The sequence below is a fragment of the Eumetopias jubatus genome, unplaced genomic scaffold (genome assembly GCF_037043125.1).
Source record: "Eumetopias jubatus isolate StellerSeaLion01/CBP00866 unplaced genomic scaffold, mEumJub1_p1.0 scaffold_10, whole genome shotgun sequence".
Classification (NCBI taxonomy): Eukaryota; Metazoa; Chordata; class Mammalia; order Carnivora; family Otariidae; genus Eumetopias; species Eumetopias jubatus.
Window position 1 is genome coordinate 104,365,130 of NW_028274816.1, and position 20,209 is coordinate 104,385,338.

Below are 20,209 nucleotides of genomic sequence, written 5' to 3' on the forward strand. Positions count from 1 at the left end.
CGGGAAGTTCCGGCGGGCCAAACTGGAGTGGAACGAGCCGACCCGCGAAGGGAGAGCGGTTTGGGACGGACGGGGAGGGGGCGTGCCAAACCGCGCTTCACCTCCATCAGCGCTCTGCCTCCACTGGTAAACCGCGGCCCCCGCCCCCTGCCCCAAGGCCGGGCTTCACTCCCCGCCCCGTCCCCCCCGCCCCGACTCAGAGTGGGCCGCCCTCACCCCAGGCCAGTCAGAGGCCGGCGCTCAGCCTCCTCCAGAGCCAGGAGGGGCGTGCCTCCCTCCGGCCGCCCTCCCATTGTCTGTGCGGAGCCCGCGGAGGGGCTGCGAGGGGCGGGGCCGGGGCGGGCGGAGGGAGGGAGGGAGGGCGGAGGGAGGGGCAGGTGGGAGCGGAGGGGGCGGGGGGAGATGCTGAGCCTTCAGGGGCGGAGGAGGCGGCGGCGGCAGAGGAGAGAGCGGGAGGAGGGACGGGAGGCAGGAAGAGGGCAGCCGAAGGCCGGGCCAGGTGGCTGGAGCGGGTGCCGGCTGCGCTGCGCGGCTCTCGGTTCCGACGGCCTCTCTCATTCGCTGAGGGCGCCCGGCTGGGCCGGGCCGGCAGCCGGAGGGGAGGCTCCTCTCCATGGTCCAGAAGACCAGCATGTCCCGGAGCCCTTACCCACCCTCCCAGGAGATCCCCATGGAGGTCTTCGACCCCAGCCCGCAGGTGAGGTGTGGTGGCCGGGCCCGAGGGCAGGGGGCCGCTCCCGCGGACCTTGTGGGGTCGGCTCGAGGTTCGCGGGGAAGAAGGAGTTAGGTGCCGGGCGCCCGGCGCGGAGGGGCGCCTGCGCGCCCCCAGTCCCTGCCGGTTAATGATTGATGGGCGCTTGGCCGGGAGTTGGGCTGCGGTTTGGCGGAGCGGGGAGGGGGCGGTCGGGCCGCCTGTCACCCTCGCCTCGGCTCCCCCGCGTCAGGGTCCCTGCTCCAGGGCTGGAGAGTGGGGGAGCTGGCGGGGCATCCGGGGGTTGAGGGAGGCTCGAGAGCGAGCTCGGGCAAAGGGGGCGACGCACGCTCGGGGGCGCCAGGCGGGCGGGGGTGGGGCGGGGGTGGCCCTGGGAGATGGCCGAGGCGGTGGTCAGGGCGGTGCCAGCAGGCCTTCGGAGCCGCAGACACTGGCCTTTCGAGAGTGGGGAAGGGGCCGGCCCCGGGCTAGGCCCCCATCCTGGCACCTCAGCTACATCCTCATATTGGACCACCTTCCCTCCCCCAACACCCACGTTATCTTTCCTTCTCCACCCCCTTCCCCTCCCCAGCCTTAGAAAACGCCTCCGAAGTTTGGAAAGTTGTATGGATGCCAACTCACTGTCCTGGAGGGGAGGAAGCTGTGTTACCTGGGGGCTAGGGGGTTGTCTGCCTCCCCACCCCCAGTCACACTTTTCCGGTGCCCCGGGTTATCCCCAGGAAGGGGCGTTCTTGGGTGTGGTGCGTGCCCACGGAGTGACCAGCAGGGTCTGGGGTGACTGGTCAGGGTCTTGGGTGGTCGTGCCAAGGGATTTTTCTGGGACAAGGCCATTCTCCAATCTGGCAATACCCCGAGGCTAGGATACCATTAACTCTTTCTTGCTGTGACCAGCCTGGAGCAACTGTAACCACCGTGAAAATGTGGTTGATGGGCATGTGAGGGAGGGGGTCAGGTTAGACCTAAAAATACCTCCTTTCTCCACCCCAGGCCCCTTGGAGCCTGGGAGGCAGCTGACTGGGGCCTTCCTTTCAGCTGTCCCTTGTCTCTCTGGGTGCCACTCCCTTTTCCCATCCTGGGGTGGTGGTGGTGGTGTGAAAGAGAGTCTGGGGCTCCCTGGAGGATCCTCTTAAGTTTGTAGGGATCCTCAATCCTAGAGGTTGGGATGTGTTTGGTTTGAGAGAAGGGGTTGGGAGGGAGGATTTTTGAAGGATTCCCAGGTACCTTTCTCTCCCATCTATCCATGCTCCTTCTTGTACTCAGGCCCAAGGAACCAGAGGCCCTAGTCTGATCATGTCTTATCTAGCTTCTTGGGCATAGAAACTCTAGGATGGCGGCTGGGGGCAAGGGCTTGGAGGGCCTGAACCCTCCATCATTCCCCTCCCCATGACTCTGGACTGGCCTGGGGCCAAGTGTGTATGTAAGTTAGGGAGGGCAAGGATGAGCCCCCTTGACAGGAGGCCTGGAAATACCTGAATGTGTGGCTGCTTGAGAGGTCAAGCAGTGTCCACTGCACCCAACCCAGGAACCCAGGCAGTGAGGCTGAGCCAGCCTACCCCAGGGACTTGTGGGGGCTGTGTCCTAGGCTTGTCTTGGGGCAGGGCCAAGGGGCATTTAGATTGATGCAGCCTGGTGGTTACCATGGGGACCGGTCATGGACAGTGGCAGCCAGGGTTTAGAGAGTGGAAGCTTGAGCTCTCTCCCCCTTGGGGAGAGGTGTGATCACTGCGATGATCAAGAGGGGGCTGAGAAACAGTCGTGACAGGGTTGGTGGGTGGGGGAGGTGTTGCTAAATCTGCCCCCATGACACTGGGCTGGGTTGGGGTTAGATGTTTCCTTTCCAAATACAGTTCCATCCGCCCCCCTTAGCCCCCTCCCCAGAAATCTGGTTTTGGGTCTCCAAGAACTGAGAGCTGCCACTCCCCTCCCCACTCTGCGGAAAAAATGAAGGCAAGATTCGGGCGCGGTAAAAGCCAAGCTGGGCCCAGGTTGGCGATTCCTCTTCACCCTGGGGGCCACGGGCACACTCAGCCCCCCTCTGCTCCAGCTGAGGGGGAAAGGGAGGGGGACTTTCCCCAGCTCTCTCTGCCCCCCTCACACTGCAGGCAGCCTCTCCCTTCCCCGGAGGCCTCTGCAGCCTGCCCAGCATCTTAATTAGCTTTGCTGCCTAATGAGCCTCCAGCTTCTCAGCGCCTCCCTGTTCCCAGCCTCTCTGGCTTGGTTTGGGGGTTTCTGTGCGAGCTTTCTAAGGTTCTCTCCCACTGTCCCCCCACCCCAAGGCTGTGGTCTGGGCCCCCCCCCCCGGGCTGTACCATCTCTGGAAGAAGATGGGGGGTGGGGCTGTTCAGATCAGGCAATGATACTCCCAAAGCTTGGCAGGAGCTCTGGGCCTGATGGGATGAGGGTTGGGAACGGCCCTTTCTGATTCCACTCTTGTCCCTTCCTGGCTTCCCCAGGGCAAATACAGCAAGAGGAAAGGGCGGTTCAAAAGGTCGGATGGGAGCACGTCCTCAGATACGACATCCAACAGTTTTGTCCGCCAGGTAATGGGGAGGCTGGGCTGAGAGAAAGGAGGTGGCTGGTTGGTGGAGACCAGCATTGGTGAGCTGGTATATTTAGCTAGGAGGCTTTTCTCCAGGCACCCTCCTCCATGTCATTTGTCACCTGCCTGGAACCACCCCATCACCCTTACCCCCGTGACCTCTCCTGCACACACTGTCAGCCTGCACCCACTGCCTCAGCCCCCGCCCTGCCCCTCCCCCAGCCCCAGGCACCAGCCCCTGCTGCCTGCCTGCGTCATCTCATTCAGGGACAGCCTGGCCTGCCTCCTCCTAGCTTGCTTCGGGCTGTCACCCACTCCCCCTGCCGGCTGTCTGCTTCCATGTCCTCCCCCAGAACCTGTGACAGCGTGGGGTAGAGGCAGAGCCTAAGAGATGAGGAGCCAGGTCCTTTGGGTCCTTGGAGCCCTGGTGGGGTATGGCGAGGAAACGCCTCCTCCCATCCAGCTGACTGCTCTTGAATACGCAGAGAGAAAGTGTGTTGGAAGGGGCGAGGGCGGGAGGGCGTTGGTTTTAGAGAGGAGGGTAGCCCAGCACCCCTGGCTGAAGGAGACTGGATAGCTTTCTGGGGTCTTCTTTTCTCAGTCAGGAAGATGCCATTCTCATCTCTGTTCTCACTCTCAACCCCAGGCCGTCTCGGGCTCAGGGAGGGGCAGCCAGAGAGGCATGTGGTTGCTATGGCTACAGAGCATCTCAACCAAACCTGGTACCCAAAAAAGGCGAGGGAGGCTTGGGATCAGACAAGGAAAGGGAGTATGTCGAAAGAGGAAATGGGCAGGGCATAGGAGAGCAGAGAGTAGGGAGGTCAGCCCCCGTACCCCCTTGGGCTGGAGAGAGAGGGTGGTGCCAGGCAAACCCACCGCAGATGGTGGAGTGAGGCCCTTTCTGCCTCTTGTGTCTCCACAACACTTGGCACATGTGAGCCCAGGCCTGACTTGAGAGGATCAGACAAGCAGCCCTTCATCCCAGCATCTTCTAAGCACACAGATAGACGGGAAGTCCTTTCTTCAGTCTTTTCCTCATCCCTCCTGTTGCAGGACTCAGCCAGGGCCAGGGCCAGGAATAGGAGGAATGACGCTGTGCTCGGGGCTAACTCCTCTTGACAGAAAAGAATCTTGGTTCCTTCAGTGTTTGCCACCCCCAGAGGATCAAACCCCAGCCTCCAGTCCTTCCTCCTCTCAGCTCCCTAGCTCTGACCCCCAGTAGGTGGCAGGGAGTGGGGGAGCAGGCCTTGCCACATCTCTGAGCTAAATATACCCTAGCAGTTTGCACATGTAGCAACTCTGCTTGTAACCTGAGCCCCCTGGGGGAGCGGGCAGTTTGGGCCCCCCCCAGGCCTGCAGGGCCAGGCACTGAGGGCGCCGGGATGGAGGCGCCCAGCCGGACCCTCGTAGTGGTGAGCCAGGGATGGGGTGGGAGTCGGGGTGGGTGGCAGCAGCCCCAGTGGGAAAGCTGATGGGGGGGCCCTCACTCCAGCCTGTCTCCTTGCCTCCTCGCTGTTTCCCTGCTCCTGCCATTTCTGACACGTCTATGTGTGTGCATGTCTGTGTGTGTGCGCGCGCGCGTGCGTACACGCATGTCTGTAAGGACCAGTAAATGCCTCTCTGCCACTCTGTCTCTGGGTCTGTTTCTCGGGCTCTCTGGGCATCTGTCTCCTTGATTCTTAGTGCTCTCATCAGGACGGGTGGAGGGTAGTAGATCAGCTGGTTTTCACTCTCCTTCCCTTTTGTTTCTTTTCCAGCCTCCATTAGTGACCCTTCTCCCACCCCAGTCTTGCCCCTTCACGAGTCTCCTACTTTTGTGATTTGGCTGGGAAAGGAGCGGGCAACCTCACCAGCTAATGACAGGACCCTCTGGGGGAGGTGGGACTGTGTTTTCTCTCTTTCCTAGGTCCCCTGGGCATTCCTGGCCAAGTGACCCTTTCATGGCCTCAGGAAAGAACCCCGACACGTGTGTAGTCCTGCCCTTCCTCCAGCACCTCCTGCCCCTGTCCCAACACCGCCACATTTGTGTAGTAGCACACCCCCTGGCTCCTGCCCTCATGTGCTGCACATGGTCAGGGACGCTCACATCTAGGGTGCCCCCTGCCTGTGCTGAGGTGCACCTATATGCATTCAGTCGTGCATATCCAGCACACAACCGTAGAACGCAGCCTCCTTAACGCACTTGAAGTTGCACATCCAAGCACGCCTATGGATAAGTATGTTCATTGACACGTTGGGCCTCACTCATGCGCCTGCATCCCTGAGGGAGTTCCTTGTGCTCTGGGATGGTCCGTGTGGTCAAGGCCAGCTTCCTGGCATAGCCAGACTTCTGGGCCTGCCTAGACCCTAGCAGCCAGCAGCCCTAGAATTAGAGAGAGGCCTGCCCCATGTTCTGCTCTTCACTTGCCTCTTTTGCCTGCGCTACCTTAGGAGTCTTAGGTTCTCTTTTTGGATTTGTGAGAGCCTGAGGGTTGGGGTTCCTCTGATTCTGGCCAGGGAAATAGGATTCTATCTCCCCTCACCTTTGAGCAGAAGATAGCAAAATTTTTGGCGGCCCCTTCCTGCAGAGCAGGCTGCCCACTGCCAATTTTGTAGAGAGCTCAGGCCTATGTTGGTGGCTACTGGCCCTGGAAGGACTCAGTGGGCTTCTCCCGAGTCTATCTCAGCCGGTACGGTGCTGGGGGCAGGGGAGGGAAGGAGGAACAGGGAGTGGAGACTCTGCCCTGGCACTCCTCCCCTGCACTGTGCCCCTATCAGGTTCCCACCCCTCCCTGGGCCCCAAGCAGCTGTCCTGGGACTTGCTTTAACCCCCTGCTCGCTGCTGTCACCCTTCCTAGGGCCACACTTTTCCCAGGGGCCTGCCAATCTCAGTCCCTGGCTTCTCTCATTTCATACCACCTTTTCCTAGCCCTTGTGGCATCACACTGGGCTGGCTGGGGCTTGAGGCGTTCATGATGGGTGGCCCCTCTGTGCCTCCCAAGGCCCAGAAACCAGGAGGCAGGGCAGGCCCTGAGCCGGCCCGGTCCATTTTCAGGGCTCGGCGGAGTCCTACACCAGCCGACCATCGGACTCTGACGTGTCTCTGGAGGAGGACCGGGAAGCCCTAAGGAAGGAGGCAGAGCGCCAGGCATTAGCCCAGCTCGAGAAAGCCAAGGTGAGAAATACAGGGTCAGGGGGCTGCGCTGGCTCTATTTTCCCACCCCCAGGCCTTAGGGATGGCCTGAACAGACCAAGGGTCAAGTCTTGGCCCAGCCACTCTTCAGCTGGTGTACCCCAGGGCCTCGATGTGCCTCTGTCTTACAGCTGTAAAATGTGGGCTATATTACTCGCCTTCTCATACAGTGTAAGTGCTTAGTAGTGTTGTCCACACATAGTAGGAACTTGAGACTCTTCACTGCTTTCTGGAGTCAAATATCCTGGGCTGACCCTGATTAGCTGTGTGATCTCAGGCGAGCCGCTTAACCTTTCTGAACTTTAGTCTCCTCATTCATTAGAATGGAGATAATAATAGTAGTTAACTTTTTTATTTTTTAAGATTTATTTCATTTTGTTTTAAGTAATCTCTACACCCAGTGTGGGGCCCGAACTTACAACCCTGAGATCAAGAGTTGCGTCCTCCACTGACTGAGCCAGCCAGGCGCCCCTAGTAGTTGACTTCTTAAGGTTTTTGTGGTGAATAAATGAGGTAATGCTGGTAAAACATGTTAACACGGGACCTGGCACAGTAAACCATAGCTTTGGTCATTCTTATTGTTGTTGTTGTTGTTGTTATCATTACTGATAGTCTTTCTGGATGTTATTCCAGGCTAATACTTACCATCCCCAGTGGCCCCCTCCATTCTGAGAAGGCTGAATTCTATTTTTTTTTTTAATTGTGAAATTTAGTGTACATACAGGAAAACTACTTAGACAATTCAGTATACTTTTTAATGATCAACACAACAAACCTCCACATCATCCCCATCCCACTACGGTACGTCGTGGCTTAACCCTCTGGTTGTCATTCTCCCTGTGTACCTCTAGACCAAGCCGGTGGCATTTGCTGTGCGAACAAATGTCGGCTACAACCCATCTCCCGGGGATGAGGTGCCGGTGCAGGGAGTGGCCATCACCTTCGAGCCCAAGGATTTCCTGCACATCAAAGAGGTGGAGAGAGCACTTGGTGTCTGGAAGGAGGGCAGGGTAGTGGGGGCCAGGAGAAGGGCAGCTGGAGCTCTAGCGGAAAAAGACTTCTGAGCCAAGCAGAGCTCGGCTGAATCTGCTGTATGAGCTTAGACATATCTCTTCCCCTCTCTGAGCCTCTTGAGTTTCATTGGTAAAATGGGGTGGTGATGCCAAGGTCCCATGGATGTCGAGAGGGTTGTGATGAGATTTGTAAGTGGGGTGATAGTGTGCAGGCACATGTGGGTGTCAGCACTCACCCCTCTCCCTGCCTTTCCAGGGTGGGGTGGGCACATGGTGGGACGGGGACATGTGGGCGGTAGGGTGGTCCATGGCCCAAGGGGCCGCAGGTCACGGAGTTGTTCTGAGGACTGGGGGCTGTGCTCAGAGGCTAGAGCCAGGGGCCAGCTCTTCAGAGGTGCCACCCCCTGGGGAGGCGTAGCAGGTCCCAGGGTGGTTTCTTCACAGGGTGGCTGCTGGCTTGCCCCTCCAATCTCCCTCTTGGTCTCTCCCACCCCACCTGCTGTTGCCGTTTGCAGAAATATAATAACGACTGGTGGATCGGGCGACTGGTGAAGGAGGGCTGTGAGGTGGGCTTTATCCCCAGCCCTGTCAAACTGGACAGCCTGCGCCTCCTGCAGGAACAGAAGCTGCGCCAGAACCGCCTCAGCTCCAGGTGTCTAGCTGGGGACCGGGAGGGAGCCATCCACCTGGGACTGGGCTGCAAGGGTTGACCCATTGCCCCGAGGGCATAGCTACGTACACTGTCACCCGTGGCGCTGGAGAATCTCCGGGGGCGGGGGGAGGGTGGCAGGCAGCATAGGAGAGAACAAGCTTCCCCCACCCTCACGCCCACCCCTCTGCTCACAGCTCCGTTTGCCTCTCTGCCCACACAGCAAATCAGGTGACAACTCCAGCTCCAGCCTAGGAGACGTGGTGACTGGCACCCGCCGCCCCACACCCCCTGCCAGTGGTAAGAGCTGCTACCACCTTAGGGAACGGCGGGGGTGGGGTGGGGGAGCTCCCGGATGGGGGGGGGGGTCTCTGCACTGCCTGTCCCCTCCTTTCCCTGCAGTAGGGGGCGCCCCAGACCTGAGTCCTCCAAACACACCCAGCGGTACCCCCTCCGTGAAGAGTAGGATGCCCCCCAAGCGGGGCCCGTCAGCGCCCATTCTCCTGTGTCTCTCCTTCCCGTTTCTTTGGTAGCTCCATCTCTCTGCCTGACCCCCTGCCCCAGCCCCATTCATCTCTCCTAGCTCTGTTCCATTCACTTCTTCTTTCTTTTTTCCCCACCCCGTCCCTGCCTTCCGTACTTGTGTCTCCATGTCCATCCCACCCCTCCCCACCTCGCCTCCCTCCTGTCTCCTGACTGCGGCCCAGGTAATGAGATGACTAACTTAGCCTTTGAACTAGACCCCCTAGAGCTAGAGGACGAGGAGGCAGAGCTCGGGGAGCAGAGCGGCTCTGCCAAGACTAGTGTTAGCAGTGTCACCACCCCGCCACCCCATGGCAAACGCATCCCCTTCTTCAAGAAGGTAATTCTTGCTGGGTTCTGCCAAGAGGGCAGGGGGTCAGGGCCCGGCTCTTTGGCAGGGGGAGGGGCCGGGTCAGATTCAGACGCAGTGCTGGCCCAGTTCTGTGGGGAGCAGGGCCTCCTGCCAAGGAGCAGGGAGGGGTGGCATGGCACCAGGAGCGGGCACGTCCAGCTCCACGCACCACCCCTCTGTGGCCCACCCCCAGGAAGGGATGTTTCTTGCAGCCGAAGCACCCCTTCCCTTGGAAGGCTGTACCCCTTGCCCCACCGCCCCCGGAAGCAGGGGCTGGTGGTAACGAAACAGGGATATTCCATGTTTGCCCTCCACCCCAGCATGTGATGGGGAGAGTGGAATGGTGAACCCTTCTTGGTCTTTTTTGGACTCCGTGGGGCTCGGATGGGCATATGGGGGTCTATTGGCTGCACAGCAGGACAATTTAAGGAACCCTTAAAATGGGCAGTGTGGACTGCACTAGAGGCAGGAGATGGGCACCAAATTAGGGGCTGTCACCCTTTCCAGAACTTTCCCAAGACCCAGAAAGGGGAAGGGTAGGTGGAAATATTTATAAGTCCACTGGACTGTCAGTCCTTCTCCCAGCCCTGACCTAGGGCCATCTCTGGCTCCCTCTTGGCATGGGGTCCCGTCCCCTCTCTCTGGCTCTGTCTGTCACTAACACGCATGCCCTGTTATCTCTCCTCGTCTGCCCACTCTCCCTCCCTCTCTTGTCCTGGCTTCTTCCTTGCCTCTGCCCCTGCCTGGGTGCCCTCCCCTCTCTCCCCCGCCTCCCTACTCTTGGCAATCTCTGGACCCAGCCAAACAGAAGCAGAAGTCGGTGAGTATCACAGCTTTCTGTGTCCCCCTCCCCACCTCCTGGGATGAGCTAGTGGGACCTTCTAACACCCTTCTCATGCCCTCCCTACCCACCCCCCATTTCCCTCACCCTTCCTGGTTCTCCTTGGCCATCCCTCCCCACCCCCACCCCAATCCCCCACATCTGGGTTCTGGGAGCAGGGGGAGGAAAGAATGCATGGGGGAGCCTGGAGGCTGGGGAAGAGGGGCTAATGCCATCTCCACTCTGGGGTTTCCCCTCCCTGCTTCCCCCTCAGACAGAGCATGTGCCCCCCTATGACGTGGTACCTTCCATGAGGCCCATCATCCTGGTGGGACCGTCGCTCAAGGGCTATGAGGTAGGAGCCCCTAGAGGGGTGTGGACCCAGAGGGGCCCAGATCTCTAGAGAGATGCTACAGAAAGGTTTAGACCCCAGGGAGATCCCCTGGAAGGGCCCAGATACCCAGGGTATCTCCCCAGCGGGCTACAGACCTTCAGAGAAGCCCCCAGAGGGGCCTGACCCACAGGGAGACTCACTCAGAAGGGTTCAGTCCCCTTCCCCCAAGACACCCCCGAGAAGGTTCCTCCCAGAGAATCCACCTAGAAGAACCTTTGGAATCAGAGACCCCATCAGAGGCTCCTCAGACCCAGAAGGAACCCCCCACCTCCCCCAGGGGCCCATTTACCTCAGGAATTAGAGAAGAAAATGGAATGTGAGGGTGTAAATACTTGGCAGCCCACCCTTCCTGAGTGGCTTTAAATACCTCACTCCCCCCCGCCCCGCACCCCCCAACCTCAGGTTACAGACATGATGCAGAAAGCTTTATTTGACTTCCTGAAGCATCGATTTGATGGCAGGTAAGACCCTGGGAGCTGGCTCCCCAACCCCATTGTGGTCCTGGGCTGCTGCGGATGGTCAGGGTGGGCTTGAATGCTGATCCTGGGCCTCCTTGCACTGAGGGCTAGGAGGCAGGCCTGGAGCCTGGGCAGTGAGCAGGGCATTCAAGCCCACCCTGACCCCTCACTCCCCTTGCCCCATCCTTCAGGATCTCCATCACTCGTGTGACGGCAGACATTTCCCTGGCTAAGCGCTCAGTTCTCAACAACCCCAGCAAACACATCATCATTGAGCGCTCCAACACACGCTCCAGCCTGGGTAAGTGCACCCTGCGACGTGGAGGGGGGGGTGCATCTCCAGAGGGGTTGGATTGTCCATCGCCTCTTGGGGAGGCCCCCCTACATTCCCCCTTCCCCATGACTCCGTGTCCCCCAGCTGAGGTTCAGAGCGAGATCGAGCGAATCTTCGAGCTGGCCCGGACCCTTCAGTTGGTTGCTCTGGATGCTGACACCATCAACCACCCAGCCCAGCTCTCTAAGACCTCACTGGCCCCCATCATTGTTTACATCAAGATCACCTCTCCAAAGGTAGGTGCGAGAGCCTGACCCTAGTGGGGACAGGAACACTCGGGTTGGGTGGCCTGTATTTCAATCCCAGCAACTGCTTATTAACTGTGTGACCAAATCTCCCCAAGCCTTATTTTCCTCCTTTGTAAAACTCCATCACATGGACATTGTGAAAATCGAACCTAACGTGAATGCTTAGCCCTTAGCAAAGGATCTGGATAATGTGCCTTATCATGTATTAGCTAGTATAAATATCATTATAGGGTCATGCAGGCCAGCCCCCTGTGTCCGCTCTGGTTGACCTCCCATCCTTGATCCAGAAAACTGAAAGAATTCTCTGCTTTTTTTTGCAGTGTCACCCAACTACTTGGCAGTTGGGAGGTCTTTTCTGTCATTTGATTTTGTCCCTTTTTGCTGCACTGTCCTCGCTTGGACCTTGATAGAAATGAATCAGTAGGAAGGCTGGTTTACTTCTTGTTCGTATTGCGGCTCTGTGAGTTTCCCCTCCTAGATGTTAGCGGGGGTTTGAGAAACATGGAGGGAGAGTTTAGGTGAAGGATTTGAAGTAAGAAAACAGCATTGGGTTCAAGCCTTTGCTCTGGTTGACTTACTCATTCATTCATTCATTCACTCACTTTTGGTGTTTGTTTGGTTGTTGTTTTGTTATTGAGCTTGGGATTTCTGGAGGATTTATTTAGCCTCTGAGCCTCAATTTCTTCACCTATGAAATGGGAATTGAAATCTCTCCCCTGTTATTGTTGAGGGGATTTGAGGTAATGATGGAAAGAGCCCTGAGTTCTGTCTGACTCATGACTGACAACCAAGGGTGGTAACTGTTCCCATTTTATGAACACACCCTATGAGCAGAGCACCCAGGTACCCCAACCTTTCTAGTTTCTAGTGAGCAGAAAGGGGAGGATAGGATTGAAGTCCTTCCTGGGGTGGTTGACAGGATCTAATGAGATAATGGATACAAAAACACTCGGAGCTGGCAAGTAACCGATCCTTCCATTTTCTCCCAGGGGCACTGACCGAGGTGAAGGGTGGGGACTCTGGAGCCAGGGCGCCCGGAGTTAATGAACCAGCACTGTACTCCCAGCTCTGTGCTCCTTTGGCAAAGTCCCCTAACTTCTCTGTGCTCGTGTCCTCACCTGCAAAATAGAGATCTTCACATGGTGGTTGTGAGGATGACATAGGTGGGTTAACCATGCAAAGTGCCCAGGACCTACTAAGCACTATATCTGTTCTTTTGTTTTGTTTTTGTTTTGAAATAATTCCAAATCTAGAGAAGAGTTGACAGAAGACTACCAAGAACTGCCATTCTTTGAATGCCCTTCACTAAGATTCAGTACTTTTTTTTAAAAGGTTTTATTTATTTATTTGGCAGAGAGAGAGACACAGCGAGAGAGGGAACACAAGCAGGGGGAGTGGGAGAGGGAGAAGCAGGCTTCCCGTGGAGCAGGGAGCCCGATGCGGGGCTCGATCCCAGGACCCCGGGACCATGACCTGAGCCGAAGGCAGACACTTAACGGCTGAGCCACCCAGGTGCCCCAAGATTCAGTAATTTTTAAACAGCTTTATTGAGATAATTCACACACCATTCAATTCAGCCATTTAAAGTATATTATTTAGTTTTCTTCAGATTCACTAATTTTGAACATTTTGCCACATTTATCTTTATGTATGTGTTATGTATATGTGAATATATATTTTTTTGAATTATTTGAGAGTAGGTTGTAGATACCATGTCTTTATTCCTAAATATTTCAATGTGTATTTCTTAAGAACTGAGGACATTAATCTACATAACCACTGTACAGTTGCCAAATTCAAGAAATATTATAGTCCTTCATTTTTCTTTTTTCTTTCTTTCTTTGTTATTTTTATTAATTTTTTTAAGATTTTATTTATTTTTTTGACAGAGAGAGACACAGCGAGAGAGGGAACACAAGCGGGGGGGAGTGGGAGAGGGAGAAGCAGGCTTCCCGCTGAGCAGGGAGCCCGATGCGGGGCTCGATCCCAGGATCCTGGGATCATGACCTAAGCAGACGCTTAACGACTGAGCCACCCAGGCGCGCCAGTCCTTCATTTTTTAATTGTCCCAATAATGCCCTTTATGGCAATTTCTCCCTCAACCCAGGATCACGTGTTATATTTAGTTGCTTTATCTCTTTAACATTTTTTTTTAGATTTTATTTATTTATTCGAGCGAGAGAGAGCAGGAGTGAGAGAGAGAGAGAGAGCACAAGCAGTGGGAGGCAGAGAGGCAGAGGGAGAGGAAGAAGCAAACTCCCCACTGAGCTGAGAGCCCAACTCGGGGCTCAATCCCAGGACCCTGGGATCATGACCTGAGCCAAAGGCAGACGCTTAACTGACTGAGCCCCCCAGGCACCCCTCTCTTTCACATTCTTAAACTGGAACAGTTCCCCAGCCTTTCTTGGATTTTTATGATGCTGACGTTTTTGAAGAGTACAGACCACCTACTTTGTAGACTGTTCGTCAGTGTGGGTTTGCTTGATGTTTCCTTGTGATGAGGCTTCGGTTTTGCATTTTGGTGCGATGTGTCTTTCTGAGCATGTTGCATCAAGAAGCACGAGGTGTCTGCTGTGTCATTGGTGACATTAACTTTGATCATTTCGTTAAGGTCGTGGCTTTCTGGTTAGCTGTTATTACCGTTATCATGATTGCTGTGGAGATGAGAATAATAATAGTGGCTACCTCATGAGATTATTGTCAGGACTAAATGAACTGATCATGTGGAAAGCACAGACCAGTGCCTGTTCGTAGCAAGTGTCCCATCAGAGATGGCTGCTGCCGTTCCCATGGGGATGCTGGCCTGGAGAATGAAGCCTGTAAAGAAGGTGACAGGAATCAGGAAGGCGAATCACTGCCTTTCAGATAGCCCCTTCCCAGGAGAGCCTGGCATGAGACCCTGGAGTGAGCCTGAGCACTGTGTAAGGAGGGACACAGGGCTGGTGAGGTCATTTCTGAAGAGGTGTCCAGGGCTGAGAGTCATCCAACATCCACCCCCCGGCCCTGACACGCTCGCTCCACCCAGGACCTGCTTCTCTGATTTGGTGCATTGAGAGATCCCTCTAGCTCTGCTTCTCTTGCCCCAAACTAGGTACTTCAGAGGCTCATCAAGTCCCGAGGGAAGTCTCAGTCCAAACACCTCAATGTCCAAATAGCGGCCTCCGAGAAGCTGGCGCAGTGTCCCCCCGTGAGTGCTCAGACCCTGGGAAAGGGGAGCTATTTGGGTTCTCCTGTTTCCTCTGGCCTGCATGAGAGACAGAGTGACCAGGAGCACCAGGGTGGGGTCTATAGGTGCGAACTGGTCTCCTGGGAAAAGAGCACCGGACAGGCAGTCAGACACTGCGTTCGGGCCCCGGAAGCCCCACTTCTCTGTGGGGTCAAGCCGGGGTTGCCTTATATCCAGGATGAGAGAGTTGGACTGTCTGGGTGCCAAGACCTTTTGTAGTTCTGCCAGTGTATGTATCTGAGAGTCCTCCTCTTCCTGGACATCCAGAGGTTTCTTTTTAACTTTGTCCTTCAACCCTTTGACTCCACCCACTGCACCCAGGCCACACCCTCACCCCTTAGTCACGCCCGGCTCATCCCAGCCCCGCCCCTAACCCCGCCTCCGCAGGAAATGTTTGACATCATCCTGGACGAGAACCAATTGGAGGACGCCTGCGAGCACTTGGCCGAATACTTGGAAGCCTATTGGAAGGCCACACACCCACCCAGCAGCACTCCGCCCAATCCGCTGCTGAACCGTACCATGGCTACTGCCGCTCTGGCCGCCAGCCCTGCCCCTGTCTCCAACCTCCAGGTACAGGTGCTCACCTCACTCAGGAGAAATCTCAGCTTCTGGGGTGGGCTGGAGACTTCTCAGCCGGCCAGGTCGGTGCCCCAGCAGCAGGAACACGCCATGTAGGTGTCCCACCCATTGCCCCTCCTGACCAGGGCTCGAACTGGAGCGCAGGGAACATGGGGAAGGAAGGGAAGAGCTTTATTTTGTAAAAAATGTGGTGAGTGGCAGCTTCTGGTGTCTGTGGTTTTTGATGGGATTGGGGCTGGCTGGTGGTGCCCCCCTGGGCCTGGTCCCATAGGTCTACAGCTGCTGCCCTAGGGGCTTTTGGATATGAGGCCTGATGGGGGCCTTATTATAAGATAGGAGATTAGGAGGAAAACATAAGGAAGACTGATATTTTCATTCACTGGACTTCACACCCATTTTGGTTTTATTTTTTAAATTTATTTTTTTAAAGTAATCTCTATACCCAATGTGGAGCTGGATCTCGTGGCCGAGAGATCAAGAGTTGCATGCTCTGCCGACTGAGCCAGCCAGGCGCCCCCACATCCATTTTAGACCCAGCAGAGCAAGGGTTATCAACCCCAGGCAGTTCCCACAGAGCAGGGCCATTAAGCCCAGAGAGACTGTCCCTTCTCTCAGAGCCCTAATCCCAGGAGTTTCCTCAGAGGGGACCCAGAATGAAGCATCTTCTCTGAGTTGATGCCCTACCTTCCATCCTTCTCCCAGTGAAACAGATTCCAGGAAAGGTCCTCCTGTGGGTGCCCTGCCCTGGCTGGACCTCCTCCCCTGGGAGCTGCTTCCCATCTCTAGGCTCACACCATTAAGTATTTGGTTCTAGATTAGAGCCAGAAGAGAGCCATGAAATCATTCTAAGACCATTGCTTTTCAAATTTGTTTTCAGTAACAGAGCTCATTTGTTCATTGAAACTTCTAAGGAAGCTCAGTATATAAAGTGGCCTTGCTCTGCTCAGAGGGAGCTGGGGGCTTGGCTTCCATTTGTCCTCTACAGGGACCCCTGAAGCACTTTTGTGCCCTTCCCGCCACCTCGGGTCTCCAGGGAACGGTTTGGAAACTGCTGGTCTAATCCCCATGATACCACCGCAGAGAAACTGGGCCATAGAGAGGAGTCATTTGCTCAGGGTCACACAGCTTGAAGTGGCAAGGAATGGGACTAGAACCTAGGTCTTTTTGCACCCCACCCAGCCTCCTCCATGGTGGCGTGACCATCAGATCACCTTTATGTGGCATTTGGTGCTGAGGATGTTGGGCCACCTCATTGTCTCTGGGGGAGGGGGTGGGGAGTGTGTATGGAGGGGGTTGGAGACCCATCACCTTTCCCCAGGCTGCTGCTTTGTTTTTTTGCTGGGGGCGGGGGAGGAATCCTATCAACCCTGGAGACTTTGTCATCTGACCAGGGAATGGATGGGGGAGGTGTGGGGCTCTGGAAGCCTGTGATTAGGGTCTGGTTTGGGCTGAAGGAGCTGGGGTTAGTGAGCTCAAGCTGAAATCCCCTTAGTATATTTGGAAAACTGGGGCAGTGACTAACCCAATCAACCACTAACGAGTGGCGAAGCTAATGAGCTGTTAATGATGATTTAGCCCAAGACAGATTAATGATGTGCATTGAGGAAGCAATGACTAATTATTCATGGGCTCTCTACCATGGTTACCAGAAGAGTTCATGCCTCCTCCTGTCTTATGAAGATTGGGTGCCTCCTGTCCCAATAGAGGAGCAAATGCCCTGAGGTCTGTCCTCTGGCTGGGCTGTACAGCCATTTGCCCAGCTGCCCATCCCGTAGAGCCAGCACCCACCTCCTTTAGCCAGATTGGGTGTCCTGGCGCCATCACTAACCTGCCCTGCTTTGTTGTGTTTCTCTCACCCCTGCCTGATCTGCATGGTGTGTGCTGTCCGTCTGCTAACCAGGGACCCTACCTTGCTTCCGGGGACCAGTCGCTGGAACGGGCCACCGGGGAGCACGCCAGTGTGCACGAGTACCCTGGGGAGCTGGGCCAGCCCCCGGGCCTTTACCCCAGCAGCCACCCACCAGGCCGGGCGGGCACCCTGCGGGCACTGTCTCGCCAAGACACGTTTGATGCCGACACCCCTGGCAACCGAAACTCTGCCTACACGGAGCTGGGAGACTCATGTGTGGACATGGAAACGGACCCTTCAGAGGGGCCAGGGCTCGGAGACCCTGCAGGGGGCAGCACCCCACCAGCCCAGCAGGGATCCTGGGAGGATGAGGAAGACTATGAAGAGGAGCTGACCGACAACCGGAACCGTGGCCGGAATAAGGCCCGCTACTGCGCAGAGGGTGGGGGCCCAGTTTTGGGGCGCAACAAGAATGAGCTGGAAGGCTGGGGGCGAGGTGTCTACATCCGCTGAGAAGCAGGGGCCACATAGTGGCCCAGGGTAGGGGAGGGACCAAGGGGCTCACCACGGGGGTGTATCTTTCCTCCAGGGGGCGCTGTCTCCCTCTCAGATGCCTTCGCTGGATGTTTGGGGTTTCTTTGGTGGTAGCATCCCAGCTCCTGGGATTCCCTTAAAGCCCAGCTGTAGGTTTTCACTTACTGCTGTGGATGGATGGGGGGATGCCCACCTTTCTGCAGTGTCCCTTTTCCCCACCTCAGGGGGCTCTCTCTGCTCACTCCCAGAGAAAAGGTGCACTTCTTTAACTCTTTATACTTGGGGCTCTAAATAAGGGTCCTAAATGGGGTAGCCCTTTCTTTCCCCAACCTGGAGTATTTGGGAAGGGTAAGGGGGCTTCCATAGACTCCTTCCCGTGAGGGTTCTCTTCCCTGAACCCCAGATCCAGGTTCCTTCACCATGCCCACCCCTCTCCCAGCTTCCTGGCAGCATTGTCTGGTGGGTGAGAGGTACAGAATAGAAGCCCCATGGGGAACTTGTCTTGGGGAGGGGTCTGGGTAGAGAGCGGCAGGCATCAAATGTAGTGCCCTCTGCCAGACCCGGACCCCTGAGGAGCGGGCAGCCGGAGACCCTGCTACCCACCCCACCACTTCCATGCCTCAGCCTCCGCCTGCGCCAGGAATGAGCTTTGCCTACAACCTCCCTTGCCTACTGCCATTAGAAGAGGGGGCCCCTGTGCGTCTGAGCCCCCCCACCCCATTTCACCTGGGTGTGGCACCCATGGAACACTCTAGTCCGCCTCATTTTGAAACCAAAAAAACTGCTCCTTCACTTTTGCCCGGAGGCCCCAGGGGAGAGGCCCTGTGGGTTGGTGCCCAAGAGGTAATCGCTGCCCCAGGGGTCACCTGGGGGCCTTGGATCTCCCCTGGGGGCTTGGCTGCTGCTGGTCTTGCTCTGCATTTGCCTCTTGTGATCCTGTCCTCCTTCCACGTCCACTCCCCCCCCAGGAGATGCCTTGGTACCCCCTCTGGCCGCCCCCCCCCCGGTGGTCCTCTCAGCCTAGCCTCCCTGCAGCCCCGCAGCCCCGCCCCTCCCCAGCACGCAGTGGGGCCAGAGAGCCGACTGTGCCAACGAGGACTGGGCCCTGCCCGGCTGCCCGCCTCGGGGATGGGCACCTCATGCCTATCTCACCACCTCCTGTGCCAGTGTTGGTCCCCCCCCACCTGGGGTGGGGTACAGCTTCCACTCACTGGTTAGAAGACACCACTGCCCAGTCTCCCCCAGCCCCCTCCCTGTCTGGTGTCCTGTGCCCCCAGTCTGTCTGTCTGTCCGTCTGTACTCCCCTAGAAGTATTTGGCCACATATAAAACCGCCGTCCTGTCCTTGGCCGCCGCCTCCCGAGCCTGCTTCTTCGTTCCTGCCACGCGGTCAGCCTGGGCAGGTGGGAGCTGCCGCCACGCAGGGGAGTGGGAAGGGGCGGGCGCGGGAGGAAGCCGTGCCCCGAACCCTTGATTCACCAGGACAGACGGTGCTTTGTTTGGCGACTCACTGAGGCCTCACGGTCCTGTGTGGCCAGTTTCAGCTGCCGCTTCCCATTCAGTCCCAAGTCTTCTTACCCGTTTCCCCACAAGTAGAACCAGAAAAGAATGGGAAGCTGAGGTGGAGAAATGGGGTGGCAGGCATGATTCCGTGGGTGAGATCCAGTTTTTCTGCTCCTGTGGCGTCGGCTGCTGCCCAGCACCTCCTGAGAGAGTGACTGAGTTCCCCTCCGGCTCCCTCCTCCACTGATGGCCCTGCTAACCAGCTTTGGGGAATGGAAGAGGTCTACTGGGGGGGGGGGCAGAGAATGGGGGCTCCACCAGCCCCAGCTGAGAACATCAAGAGTGAGAGAGTCGGCAGGGGACTATGTCAGTTTCGTCATCCCCAGCTGGCAGGATGTGGACCCCGGACCGCTGTCGCCACTGGCACCTGTATCCTGCCTCATGTGGCACTCACAAACCATGTCGCCACTCTCCTGGTTCTTGTTTCTGGGGTGGTGGACCTGGAGGACTAGAGCTCCTGGGTCCCTTACCTGAATGCTTCTGCTCAAAGTGTGTGTGTGGCGGGGGGGGGGGGGGGGGGCGGGGTGTAGGGCAGCAGACATCTAGACCTTCCCAGGTGAGGCATTAGCAGACCCAAGGAAAGGAATTGGGCAGGTCCGCAGGTCAGGTGGCTGGCCCAAGGTCCCAGGGAGTTGACAGCAAAGACTGCTGGGGTTGGAGTCCAGTCTCTGCCTCCCAGCCTAGCGCTCTGACCCCAGTGCCTTTCAATGGAATCAATCCTTTATTCCCGTGTTTACTCACTGGACATTTATTGAGCACCTACCATGTACCAGGCACAAGTCTAAAAGAGAGCCACAGACCGTTCAGGACAGCATGGTGAGCTCTCTGCTGGGAGAAGCACTGGGTTCTGCAGGAACCTGGTAGAAGGGTAATTCCCTTAGCCTGGGGAGGTCAGGAGAGGCTTCTCAGAGGAGGTGAGGCTTGAGTGAAGTCTAGAAGGCTGGTTAGGAGTTAACCTGGGTGGGCAGGGGGGAAGTGTTCAAGACAGGGGAAGCTGGTGACATGCATGGCATGTTCCTGGTACTTCACCAGCAAAGTGTGCTCTCAAGGGGGTGGTCAGAGAAGGGCCAGCAGGAGCAGATCACGGTGGACCTTGAGTCATGTGAAGGAGTTTGGGCTTTGTCCTGAAGCTGCTGTGCAGAAATTGAAGGATTGTAAGCAGCAATGACAAAGTTGCCTTGGTTGCGGTTTGGAGCATAGATTGGCGGGCCTAGCTTGGACAGAGCTGCAATACTCTGGGTAA

The 20,209-nt window shown here is 56.8% G+C and overlaps 1 protein-coding gene and 1 long non-coding RNA gene across 3 annotated transcripts; one reads left to right on the forward strand and one right to left on the reverse strand.

The window, feature by feature from the left end:
• Window positions 1-578: 578 nt before the first annotated feature.
• Window positions 579-17,411, forward strand: CACNB1 (calcium voltage-gated channel auxiliary subunit beta 1). 2 transcript variants are annotated; one of them, XM_028089946.2, is made up of 14 exons: window positions 579-697; window positions 3,166-3,252; window positions 6,286-6,405; window positions 7,275-7,397; window positions 7,952-8,088; window positions 8,309-8,385; window positions 8,793-8,947; window positions 10,054-10,134; window positions 10,576-10,634; window positions 10,823-10,932; window positions 11,050-11,201; window positions 14,305-14,400; window positions 14,827-15,012; window positions 16,922-17,411. In XM_028089946.2, the coding sequence occupies exons 1-14, from the start codon at window positions 614-616 to the stop codon at window positions 17,381-17,383; spliced, it is 1,929 nt and encodes a 642-aa protein (XP_027945747.2). In that variant the 5' UTR covers window positions 579-613; the 3' UTR covers window positions 17,384-17,411. The 2 variants fall into 2 exon arrangements, with proteins under 2 accessions (XP_027945747.2, XP_027945746.1); XM_028089945.2 differs by lacking the exon at window positions 8,793-8,947 and adding an exon at window positions 9,760-9,779.
• LOC148163462 (uncharacterized) lies at window positions 13,226-19,101 on the reverse strand. Its single transcript, XR_015769343.1, has 3 exons — window positions 18,982-19,101; window positions 15,027-15,154; window positions 13,226-14,030 (listed from the first exon to the last, which is right to left on the reverse strand). It is a non-coding gene; the product is annotated as an uncharacterized LOC148163462 (long non-coding RNA).
• Window positions 19,102-20,209: the final 1,108 nt, after the last annotated feature.

Bases quoted from the DNA above. Each gene is read 5' to 3' on its own strand.
- CACNB1 (XM_028089946.2), top strand. From the start codon at position 614: ATGGTCCAGAAGACCAGCATGTCCCGGAGCCCTTACCCACCCTCCCAG. The intron at 6,406-7,274 runs GTGAGAAATACA...GTGTACCTCTAG, and splicing joins CCCAGCTCGAGAAAGCCAAG to ACCAAGCCGGTGGCATTTGC. The intron at 7,398-7,951 runs GTGGAGAGAGCA...TGCCGTTTGCAG, and splicing joins ATTTCCTGCACATCAAAGAG to AAATATAATAACGACTGGTG.